General features: G+C 48.5%; 1 protein-coding gene across 1 annotated transcript; it reads left to right on the forward strand.

The window, feature by feature from the left end:
- Nucleotides 1-2623: 2623 nt before the first annotated feature.
- On the forward strand, nucleotides 2624-11809 carry LOC308654692 (NUT family member 2G-like; the record flags this gene model as incomplete). Its single annotated transcript, XM_081304365.1, has 6 exons — nucleotides 2624-2822; nucleotides 6034-6718; nucleotides 7851-7979; nucleotides 9636-9999; nucleotides 10329-10471; nucleotides 11044-11809. The coding sequence occupies 6 exons, from the start codon at nucleotides 2624-2626 to the stop codon at nucleotides 11807-11809; spliced, it is 2286 nt and encodes a 761-aa protein (XP_081160491.1).
- Nucleotides 11810-13056: the final 1247 nt, after the last annotated feature.

Here is a 13056-nt window from a genome sequence, read left to right on the forward strand (position 1 = left end):
ATATATACCCAATGAATATCTTATAGGCAAAGACTCTGGAAACCAAAAGTATACAACCAGTCATCTCTTGCGCTACACAAAACAGACCCATGTGAAATCCCACAGTTCTAAACTACATACATCTACAACACCTGAATACAATGTATTTGTAAGCACACAATGAACCTCTCACCTCTGCCAGAGTACACACCCCAAGAGGACCATGAATTCAAGACATGCTTAACCATCAACAAACTAGACTTCTCAAATGCATAAGACTAAAACATAATTATATACCAGAACAACACCATCCACTAACACAACCAAAATCGTCAAGAATCTCATGCCACTATAAACACAAGCACAATTCCTGAGCATCTTATATACATGCAGATTCTAAATACATACATCCACAAATCCATGAACATACACCTAATCACTTGGGTGCCTACACACAAAACACAAAAATGGTAGTTTTGCAGGCATGAGGCATAGAGTTCAATACCAGCACACAGGAAAAACCATGCACACATTACATCTATGGATCAATATACACATAATTTCCACACAGGTGAGACAGACACTGAAATATATCCAAAACCTGAATATAGAGATTACCTAAAACACTACACAGTATTCTATGTATTGAGAAAGCACCCTGCCAACCTCACCAGCCAAACATTCCTATCCACACCTAGAAATGTCACAGCAATCTCCAAAGAAATTCACTTTGAATATCCCTAGCAACTTCATTCCCAAGGAAGAAACTTACAGAATCCACAAACCAATTTGCACCCACAAGACACCAAAATAGCTCCACCATATCACATAAAATACACATAAGCTCACTTCCAAATACCAAATTATCATGGGTGAGTAGAATACACTTTACCTCTACTCAAGTTCTAAGAAATAATCGTATCATGTATCCCCAACACATGTAAACACTAATCCCACACTCCCCTGTGTAAATACACAATGTTAACTCTCCATCACATACATATATCCTTACTACCCAGTTACAAATAACTTCCTACTTAATACATATATGGCTCCAGGAAGCAGACATCAATTGCCATGTCCCTTAAATACATCTACTAACAGACACCTAAATATTTTTCCTCTTCACAACTATTGCTACTACTTCAAGACAAATACACACACACACCTGAGGTGGGGTAGTTAATACAAACTCAATACACAAGTAACTCTCCATAGGTTTCTCATCTTCATATACAAGCTCACACACTCCCAAATATGAAGAAATAACTCCCTGTCTTCCAAAATGCAGAACCCTGCCATCTTCACACCACACAATGAATATATTCATCCTACTGCTCCACAAAATTAGTAACCGACCAGCCTTCACACACTCAAATACATATGCATGGGTAATGAAAATAAAATTTATTCAAAATCCCTTATACCAAAACACCATGTCCAGAATGTACAAATATCCCTCCTCCATTTCCCAACTATAACAATCACATTACAAGTGCAGAGAAAACTACCCAAATACCTTCCTTAACATAGCCCATATGCAAACACACATGTATCCAAACTCCCCAGGGTGTGTCTGTGGGAAAAAAATGTATATGCAAGACCACCACAAGTAAAATATTACAAAAACCAGAGCTGACTTTCCCTTGATCTCCAATATCCACACAGAACAAAAAGATGACCATCACCACTTCGTCTGACCCACACTTCTGAACACATACCACATTCTCGTCAGGCAGTTGAAACAAAGCAAGATCCAAATTATGAATACACATCAACACATTAGGGACCCCACCACCCCATCAAAGGAACAGCAAAAACAACCAGAGCCCTCTGAACTCCTACTAACCCTCCAGGACCAGCGCAGTGTCTCATTTTCTCACCCAAATAACCACCCCGTGATCTCATGCCCATCAAAAAGGAAGGAAAACTTCCTGGCACCCAGAAATATCCACAGGGGCCCCCAACAGCCCACCAACGCATAGGTGAGACCATACCATCAATTTCACTGCCGCAGTACACAAGCACCACAAATTAATAAGACAATATGACTCTCTTTATTGCACACGACTTGTGGTCACACGGTTCTCCCATCATCATTTAGGTGCTCTGTCCAGAGGCGCCCACCAACAGCCCACCTACGATGGCCCGTCAATCACGGGGTGACTACAGCAGACTCAGCACACTTGGCTCAGTGTGTTCCCTTCTGCAAAGTTGCTAAGGACAGGGAAATGAGCGTCCTTCAGCTAACAACCCGGATGCCAGCTGACAGTGTCCCCAACAGTCACAGGTTTCAGGCGGAACAAGAAGATGACAGTCACCACTTTGTTCGACACCTACAGGAGCCTCAGACCTGCTGACCAGGACCGCGATTCTCAGGCACCAAACAGGTGCCCTGGAGCCAGGTTTCGCACAGGCTGCAAGGTACATGGATGGAGGAAGCTTCGACGTGGGCGCCGCACTGGCCATCTCGCCCCTCACTGCCAGGCCTGCTGTGGGCGGCCTGCATCCCTGGGGAGGCAAGGCCTGGCCTGGGCTGTCTGGCGAGGCAGGGGCCAGAGGAATGGGCAGGGACACAGTGCGGACGGAAGAGGTTCGCGGGTCCAGTACCTAGAGGCTTATGGGACTGAGTCTGGACGCCGCCATGGGAGCCCAGCTGGCTGTTGGGAACCCGCTGTCTGTGCTCGCGCCTGTGCCTTTCCCCGCAGGAGCCCCAATGGACGCTGGAGCCGTTGGATGGCAGCCTGTGAGCGCGCCCTTCCATCCAAGCATGTGCTCAGGCGCGAGGGATGCAGGAGGGACACTGGTGGCCCTGCAAGAGGAAGAAATGGGTCGGGAAGCCTGCAAGGTGTCTCCGGCAAGAAGGCTCCCCATAAAGAGCCTCTGGGCTGGTCCTTCTTTCAGTGGGAGCACCTGAAATGACAAAGTGATTTTCGCAGTTACAAACTGGTCATGCCTACAGTAGAGACCAGCCTGCTGCAGTCCTTGGAAGCTAAGGAAGCTCTCTACCCTGTGCTCCTTCCCATGGCCAGTTTGCACAAATTGAATTTGACTAGTGTTATTATATGAGCACCCGTGGTCTAGCAGTTTGAAGCAGTGCAAACTGATTGCATGGGGTAAGGGCTGAAGCTCAGTGGCAAAGCACTGACCAAGAGTATACAAGGCCCTGAATTTGACCTTGGTTTAGCAAATAAAAATTGCTTTGAAAATCTGGTCTCCAGCATTCATTACAGTGTATGATTATTTTTTAAAAATTTAAAAAACCTGTGGAATGAGAACATAGTTTTTCTGCACTGCATATTTTATATCACTGCTTCAAAAGAAATAACAAGGGAAGAAAGAATGAAAGAAGCTTCCTTTTAGTGCCTGAATATCATGGTTTGCCCCCTCCTGCCATTTATTGAAAAGACTTATAATAAGGTGTTAATATTTCATGAACACCAAACTGTGTGTTTTGCAACCCAGGGATGGGATAAAAAAAAAATCATCAACAACAAAAACAACAAGAAAAAAACACTTTATACATAAAACACAATCCATACCCCACAGTTTTTTAGAGTATTGACTGTTTATACCGGTGATTTTGTGGCTCATGAGAGCCATGGTTCACTGGTCCTGCCCATCATTGGAAGCAAAGACAATTTGGTTGTTGAAAGAGAGGGCCACCTGTCACATCCCTCTTCTGTGGATTTTAGAAACTACTTCAAAATGACCTGGAGGCACACACCACTTGTGTCACCCCTGAATTGCCTGAAGGGAACTCAAAGTTCTTCTATACCTATTATAGCTCTTCCTGGAATGTCTGCCCAGCCCCCCCTCCACCCAGGCCAGCTGTCCTTGGCCCCTCCCCCCTGCAGAATGTCTGGATCCAACATTCCACTGTGGTTTACATTTAAACTTTGGCCAGCTTGGCTCAGTTGGACCCTGAGCATCTGTTACAGACAGGTCACTCTCTGGGTCCTGTACTGACGTTTCCCACTGTGGAGACTGTGAGACACTGTGTCAGGTGTCCTGCCTGACCTTCAGAAGGAGGTGAGCCTGGACAGTCAGGGGTCTGGTATCTGAGGGCAGTCACTCCAGAAACCCTTGGGAGTAAGAATGGAGCACTTACCCTGTGGTCAACTGATTGAACAGAAGTAAGGGAAGGAAAGAGCCTTAGACAATACACTTGACATGGCCCAGGAAGCCCCGGGAAGACTGATACTGCTCATGGGGAGGAGGGCTCCTAAGACCCAGGTCCAAACTAATCCGGGGAAGTACACTGGGTCAGCAGAAAACAGGGAGGCCACGGGATTGATTCCTTGTAGAATGGACACAGGTCACTGCATGGTTTTTTAGGCAGTCACAGATGGTGTCACAGTGAGGGCTTCCTGGAGTCAAGATGCTGAGCCCTGTGTCCATTCTTCAGACACATGGAAGCTGCCTGGGATATCATTCTGAGGGGACTGACTGAGAGTCTCAGATCATAAGTGGGCAGGGGTAAGAAGTGTTCTTAGCTAGAAAACTGCCCAATGAGGATCTCAATGACCACAGATGCAGTGCGATACAGTCTCTGTGGGTGAGGCTGCAGGGCAGTCCAACTGCCATAGCCCAGGGTCCCTCACAAACTTCCTGCCCAGGAAAACTTCTCCTTCCATTCAGACAGCAGGTGTCATTGATTCCAGAAGGGCAGGGAACCCAGGAAACCTTAGCCAACATAGATTTGGGCCTCTGGGGGATCTTCTGAATCGTTATCACTTTCACACTCTCTGTGTGTAGCCTCAGCTCATTGTTTTCAAGTCAACACAGAAGACTTTTGCTTATCTTCATGGTTTGGTTGGTACTCCATGATAAGGGAGCACATGTGGGGTGTTCTTCATTTTCCAGGATCAGGTTTGAAGATGACTGGGTTCTTTTGAAGACAGGAAGGAGTATAGCACACAGTTAGGAAGGGGCTCTACTCATATTGTCATTGGAACTTAGGCAGCTGTCCTGATTAATACATGCAAGTGTTGAAGTGTGGCACACCTCCCATTCTTTGACCTCACTCTGCATAATGTCCTGGTGAACAGGAATGTGCTCCCAACAACCTTGCTACAGGTAGCAGCTGCTGCAGGCCTGAGTCTCTGTGACACTTCCCTTCCCGTTATTAGGAGTGCAAAGGAAAAGGACATCAGAATGGCTCTAATTCCCACGCCCAATAAAAAAATGACCAGTGTCTGTGAAAACCTCTGGAAAACCCCAATCCTCACCATCCCATCAACTTCATAAACCTCAGTAACCTTTGCTAGTCAGCCCAGGAGTGGATCTCCGGGACTCAGTGTCTATCACACAGACCTTTTCCCTGGGAAAGGAGCTCCCTGCATTATGGCAGGAACCAGTGAGCACTAGGATCACAGATGGCCAGGATCTGTCCCCCATTAGTGTTTGGTGTGGGAAGTGCTAGGAGAAGCACCCACATGCTGGGCAGGATGTGCTCCTGGGTGAACTACAGAATTCCTCAGCCTCTAGCTAGGCAGAGATCTAAATCAGGTGTTTCTTGTTTGTGTGTGGATGCCTAGGAAAAAAGTGGAGGGGCATACAGGGAGTATTAGCAATGGGAAGGCTGAGGAGGTGATGGGGGAATAATTTTTAGAACCTGTCACCTTCACAAGTGACCATAAAGTCCCTGCATCTGCCCTGGAGAAGATCCCTTTCCTGTTGGTGAGAATGAGGAGGGGCATGGTGCCACTGAATAGAGTCAAATTGATCCATTTCTAGGGAGTCACCTAGGAGGCCAATGGAGTGTCTGCAAAGGATGCACAAGGGGCCTCTCAGAATCAGGGAAAGCTGAGGTGTCACAGTCAACTGGGAATCCTGGTGTACTGAAAATGAGATTTCTCTGGGTAGAACTATGACTAAAAAAACAGAGCATGAAATTCACTCAGGGACATTTGCAAACTGCACAATTTCCCTGCCCAAGGGCCCTGAGCTGTGAGCATTTGTTCTCAGATTTCCACTGACTAAGAAACTGGGGGTTCTCAATCCTGCTGTCATTTTCCCTCCTCCATTCTCCGCTTTGCTTTGCCTCCACAGCATCTGCATCACGGAGACCAGGCATGAACTTCAATCCTGGTTCCCACATGTCTGCGTTCAGGGGCCTACCCTTTCTTCCAGCTGCCCCTGTGCCAACACACCAGCCATTCTGGGAGCTGCCCCTGGCACCAAGGGTGACTGCACCTATCTCCCAGGGTAACCCTCTAGTGCTGTCCACTTACCCTGGACAATCATATGTGCCAGGGCTGTCCACCTTTGGAAAACATGGGCCACAACTGAGGCCAGTGGGGCCTCCTCATATTCAGAACATTATCCACACTCAGGCACCTCTCAACTGGAGGGCCCCAGGGGCCTTCTGTGGGGGTGTGGAGCATCCTGCTCCATTCCTCACAGCACCTTCTGCCCTGAGGACCACTGTACCTGCCTCAGACAGTGGAGGGATTCAAAACTGTGGGATCCACTGGCACCTGGGCCTTCGCCCTCCAGCACCACGACCATTTGCCCAGATGGCCCCCATCATGTTCCCAATGAATGCGCGCCAATGGCCAGGTACAGTGTATGGGGAGGGCGCACTACCCACCTTCCCAGCTGCAGTGCCACCAGATGACTCCAGCAGACCTCCCAGCATGTATGAGAACTTCCGGCGCTGGCAGCGCTTCAAGACCCTGGTCCGCAGGCACCTTCCTCAGACTCCTGATGTGGAAGCACTTTCCTGCTTCCTCATGTGAGTGTTCTCCTCAGGCTCCCCCTTGAGCTCTGTCAGGAGGAAAAGCATGTGTTGGAAAGAGGAGGCTGGGATGTACGGGAACTGGACGTAAGGTCCTGAGGGTGAGGGGACAAGCTGAGACCCTTACATTCCCAGATGTATTCCCCTCACACCAGGGAATGAAACGTGCCTTATGTCAGGTGCCTATCACAGCCCTGTGAGTGCAGGCAATCTTTGTTTCCAATGATCATCAGCATCACATGGAGGACTCAAGGTCAGAGGAGGTTCCTGTGGGTAATGTGGGCCAGGAATCGAAGTTGGCTGTCTGACTCCATGCCTCGCCCAGTCATTTCACCTTCCACCATAGACCTGATTGTTCTCAGCACAAGGGACATCCCAACCACAAGTGGGTTTAGTGGTGCTGGCCCCAACACAGAAATCTATGGCTACCCATACACATTGTCATGAACTCTTGATCAGGACCCTCTGGTGATGCCACACTCGAGGGGAAGCTGTCTTTGGATACTGCATGGGCATGTTCAACTTTGCCCCAGTTTGTAACTGCTCCCAGGCCATTCTGTGCACTGTCTTCAGTCAGCCTGGGACACCATACATGATGCTATGGAAAATTTGTGAAAAAACAAAAAGGCATTCCTTTCTCACAGTTCTTTAGTCAGGATTCCCAGGTAAAAGGTAACTGACCTAAAATCCCATGATTGCTCTCTCTTCTCCTTGCTTGAAAAGACAGCTGGCTCACCTGTGTCCTCACAGTGTCTCCTTCTTCTTCCAGAAGAACACTAATGCCCTCATGAAGCGCCACCCTCAGGATCTCATCTAACCTTCTAAGCACTAAATGCAGTCTCCAGACACTATTCCATTGGGGGTTAGGTTAGGGCTTCAACAGGTGAATGTTGGGGGATAAAAACATTCATCACATAGTACACCTCAATGATATTTGAGGAATCCAATCACAATCATGCTGGTCAATGCAGCCCTTGGTGTTAAAGTTTTGTATAAGTATTCTGGAGTCCCAATGTCAATACTTGGAGTTGAACATCATGGGGCAAATATAACAAAGGTAGGGAATTATGTTGTTGGTCTACCGATAAAGGAGGGTGACCTTGTGGACACTGATCCTGATGAATTCCAGCCCAGTGCTTCGGTCTCTGTCCCGACGAGAGCCCACCATGACCATGGAAGAGGGCCTGAAGAAGGGTTTGAAGGAATGGCAGCGCACCAGCAACTTTGATCGGATGGTCTTCTATGAGACTGCAGAAAAGTGAGCCAGTTTTCAAGGCCCAGAGCCTACTGATGGGGGATCATGGTTTGCACAGCAAGGTCTGGTACAGCCTGTCACCTACCTATGTTTGGGCTCCGAGGCATCTAGCTCTCCAAATAGTGGCTCCTTCTAGCTTGAGGCCTGGGCATTCTCTTGGCAACAATCCCAGAAACTCCAGGCTCCATACTCTTGATTCCAACTCTGCCTTGAGGTTCAGGGTCAGGATGGGGAGGAGGTACCAGTCCAGCCAGAGGGTCTGCTGCTGCTTTGCTGGCTCTGCAGAGGGGAAAAGTTGCACTAGATTCACTCGGGCCACGTGCCTGGGAACTGGTACCTCTTTATAGAGTGAGGTCCATTATAACTCATCAAAGTGGCCACTACTTCAACCTGATGTTCCAGAAGAGGGTGGTGGTGGGGAGTGCATTGTCAGGGCCAGCCACCACCTCAGGTGCCCCCAGGACATGTCTCTGGTCCTTACTTCCTTTGCTCTATGTAATCCCAGCCTTTCTAACAAGGGAAGGGAAGAACCCACCCTCATTGGAAAAAACCCAATGTTCTCAGCTTAGCTTTCACTTCCACATGACCCTGCCTGTAATTTGGTCTCCCAGGTGATCCTTTCAGGGCCCAAGGTCCCAGCCTCAGTACCCCTGAATTGGGTCAGGACCTCTGGTGTTCCCTAATACAAATCACATCCCTGACCAGTTTCTACAACTAAACTGATCATGTGGTTCCTGGCAGAAACAGGAGAGAGCCAGAATAAGGATCAGCTAGGGGCCCTGCCTGGGTCCCTCAGATCTGATTCCCTTAAGGTGCTAGTTGATGTAGTGTTTCCCGAGAACTGTAGTTCTTCCTCTGTAGCAGCTCCCTCCTGTCACTGGCAGGACCTACTCCAGGACGCAACTCCACATTCCTGCCACTAGCTCCTGACTGGTAGCTTAGAATACTCCATAGCCTAGAATCACACACCAGCACCTGCCCTCTATGGCTAACCTGATTCTCAGCTCAGCCTGTGCCTGCCTTACCCAAATCCCATCAAGGTTCATGGAGTTTGAGGCTGCAGAGGAGATGGAGGATCCAAGGATGCAGTTGTCAGGGGTCTTCCAGTGCTGACCTCCTCCTGAAACTCCGAGGCTGGAAATCCGAAGGCCTCCAGTCCCTGAGGCTGTCCAACAGCCAGGTAGGGTACCCACATTCATACAGTAGTCCATGATAGTGTCCAAACAGTGAAAAAGGCTAAGGGAAGTTGTTGTCCCAAATAAGAACTTTTCCTTCAGTATTGGAGATTCACTCTTACAAGAAAAAAAGCCTGAGGTCCCTGCCACTCAGCTATGAACTGTGTATTGACTGTGCCAAGTACATATCTCCTTTCTCTCCTTGTCTATCCAAAGAAACAACACAAGATCTGCCTGGGACTTGGGTCCTGGTAGGGTAGAGTGCATGCATTACCAGTCACTACAAATGTCCTCCCACTTCACTCTCCTATATGTTGCATCTGGTGCACTATTATATCCCTCAGTTCCTGGGTCAGGTTGTCCTCATGCATGGCATACCAGGTTAGGTCCCCTGAACCCTGCCTACTACCAAGTGTTTGGGATGAACATGGAATCCTCATTCACACACCACTCTGGTCCTCCCTGTCCTAGTGTGCACCTCCAGAAAGACCAACCCTAAGGTATGGTCTGCCCGCTCATTAGCAGACAAACCCAAGGCACCAGAGACCAAGGTGCCTGAGACAAAGGCACACAAGACCAAGGCATGCAAGAACAAGGTGGCCAAGACCAAAGGGCCTGAGAACAAGGCGCCTGAGGAGATCCCACCTGAAGCCATCCAAGAGTACATGGACATCGTGGATGAGCTATTCGGGCCTACGAACTTTGCCACGTGGGAGCCCTCCTACTTGTCTACAGAAGACCTTGCTGCAAACTTGGGAGAGGAAGGACTAGAGCAACAGCCAATACAGGATGATTTATACCCAGATCCAAGTCTCCTGAGCTATGTTGATGAGAACTTTGTCAACAAGGTGAGCTGGGCCTACAATCTTGGTGTATACAAGGTTTCGGCACTCATGGAATTGAGTTTCCTGGCTTAGAATCTCAGATTATTTGTGTGTGTGTGTGTGTGTGTGTGTGTGTGTGTGTGTGAGAGAGAGAGAGAGAGAGAGAGAGAGAGAGAGAATGTGCATGCACACGTGTGCACTCACACATGGGTGTAGCTGGTAGTTGGGATATAACAACCCCATGGTGCAAATGAGCATGGGATTATTATTGCTTCCTCTTTCTCCTAGAAGTCCTCCTGACTTGGGGCCATTTCCTCCCAAGGTCACTCACACTGTCTTCCTTCTCATCCCAGGCAGAGAATATAATTCATCCTCGCTTCCTGGAAGAAATGCTTTCCTCCAAATCACATATAAATATCTTGGCCCTAACAAAAGAACTGGAGCAGCAGGAAAGACTCACCACTGACCAGGTAGAAAGCAGAAGGAAGGTCTCCCAGTAAATCAGGGGTAGGTGGTACAGAAGAGAGGCAGAGACACCTGATAATGAAGTGCAGGGACACCAGGAACAACAGGGGTTGGGAAGAAACAAAAGGTAGACAAGGAGAAAGGGGCACCAGGTAGAACAAAGGAGGTAGATACACAAGGTTTACCAGGGTTTCAGAACAGACACCAAGGCACAGAGCAATACATGACAGACTAGGAGAAAAAAAGGACACAAGTATACAGAAAGGGAGTTACCACAGGTGGAGAGGGGAGCAAGGGATAGCAGGTAGATGAGGAAGGCACAGGACCTTACTCATGTGGCCCACAGGATGTTATCATTATCCTGTCTGTGATGGCTCCCTGAGTGAGTCTGTTCCAGGACACAGGATGTAGGATGGAAAAAAAAAAAAAAAAGGAAGGAGACATGAGAGCCATGGAAGGGCTGAGGATATCAAGCAGAAAGGAAGCCCAGGAGTGTGGCCAGCAGACACTCAGTGTGTTTTTATGAGACCAAGATGAATAACAGGTCCACTTCCCACTGAAATATGATTGTCCTGATCCCTGTGGCCCATTTCATGCATAAAGAAGAGTTGGCCAGTGCCCATATCCTCCTTCAGCTTGTGAAGAAACGCCTTTGCAGGTGCCTCAAGGTCATGATATGTCCCAACAGGACACAAGAGCTTCAGAGGCAGCTGCAAAACAAGGTGCAGAGAAGCGGAAACATCACACTGATCAAGGGGCCAGCATGGAGGACTGGTCCACAGAGGTGGCTTCCCAGGTTGTGAAGAGGAGCAGGATCACTGAGCCAGAGTTGCTGGGTTCAAAACACACTGCTATCCTCCAAGGCTGTCATGGGTCTTCTTCATTGGGGACCATCCACTCCAACCATCCTCCCCAAAACTGCAGATCCTCCTCCTTAAACCTGGGGAACAAAAGTGTAGTGGGTCCCAGAAAAGCCACTTCTTCTGGGCTGCCACATAAGAGAGCCAATGGCTGCAGTGTGGATGATGACCTCCAAAGCCTGGATTTTCTCCTTAGCTCCCAGCACCGCCTGCTGCCCTGGGAACTGTCCCAGAGCCAGGCCCCTCCAATGGAAACCCTGTGCTCAGGAGATCAAGAAATCCAGGCCCCACCTCCCCAGAGAGGACTCCTCAGCTCCCACCCTCCTCCAGGTGCCATGTCCATGAAGAGTGCTCTCACTGGACGCACATGCTTCATGAAAAAAACGCCCTGCACTGGGGCTCCCCTCCAGGTCACTGGAGGGCAAGATATGGATCTGGAGCTGGCTCAAACCTCACAGCCTCAGAAGAGGAAGTGCACATCATCAGGCAACCAAAAGAAGAGGCCTTGAGGACAGTTGTGTTGACCGGTGGCCTCTGGGGTGGCTGCCCCTCAGGCAAAATCTCACCTTGCTTCATTCTGTGTTGGAAGGTCCAAAGGTTCTTCATCACATAGGACAGTTCCTGTGGGTTCTCAGAAAAAATGAAGGGAGTGGGAGGGTATAGTCAATGTAGAAACAGGGTAGGGGGAGGTACTGAGAGGGGAGGGTCACAATCCTGGGTGGGAAGCTGTACCTTGTTTGACTGTCACTGGGAATAAAGGCAGTTTGGTAGAAAAAAAAATCTCCAGCTTCTACCTTCTGCCATATTTTCTGTGCACCTCCATGCAGTGAGAATTAAGGAGATAATTGGGGTTGCCAGGACCCAGGGTGCACAAGTGTCCATCTATTGGGTCTTGTTTCCAGATTTAGACGAGTCCTCCCCCTAATCCTGGGAGAAAACAGACAAGATTCCCAAACCCAACTCATCACCCCATGGGAAATGCCTCTCTTGGTTTAGGGGATATTCTCTGTGTATCCCTCCATGATCTTTGCCCATTAAACATCTACCTTACCAATCATCTGAGGGCCTGCTATGAAGAGAAATCACAAAGAGGCAAAGCACATCTCCCTTGGTATTCACAGCTCTGAGGTCTGAGGAGGAACTGGTGGCTCTCAGATCTTAGTGTTACTAGTTCTGAGATTGAATGTCAGAGACCCTCAGCTCCTAGTGATAGAAACTCCCATGTTGCCTTCTTGGAATCAATAGCCAGCCACTTCCTTCAGTTCACTGGAGATCATCTGACAACTGCACCTAGCAGTTCCTGCAGTTCTCCACTGCTTTTAATTTAAAAGGTGATCTCAGGCATGCACAGTGTCCTTCCAAGATACCCACAGTATTTCTGCTTAGGCATGGTTAGGGCAGAGGATCCTTGCACTCCACACTAAGGACCACTGAAGGGTCCCAAAGGGTTGAGTCCTGTTGAGCACTGCAGATTGGAGTCATCTGGGGAGGACCTGCTATGGAAGCAAAACTCTCTGAGTGACTGTGAGGCATTTGTGGCAGCCATGGCCATCACAGACAGGGGCACAATTTTTTATCAAGTATCTCTTGAGAACTTTGGGCCCTTCTGTCTCATTTAAATGGAGAGCTGCTTTTGAGCCTTTAAGCCCCTGTGCAATTAAATAAATTCTGGAAATAAGCCTGGAAACAATTTTTTCCTAGACAGCTTCTTTCTCCTCTCCTGAATGATGATGGCCAATATTATTCAACTGATCCC

This window comes from Spermophilus citellus, assembly GCF_964194105.1.
Source record: "Spermophilus citellus genome assembly, chromosome: 8".
Classification (NCBI taxonomy): domain Eukaryota; kingdom Metazoa; phylum Chordata; class Mammalia; order Rodentia; family Sciuridae; genus Spermophilus; species Spermophilus citellus.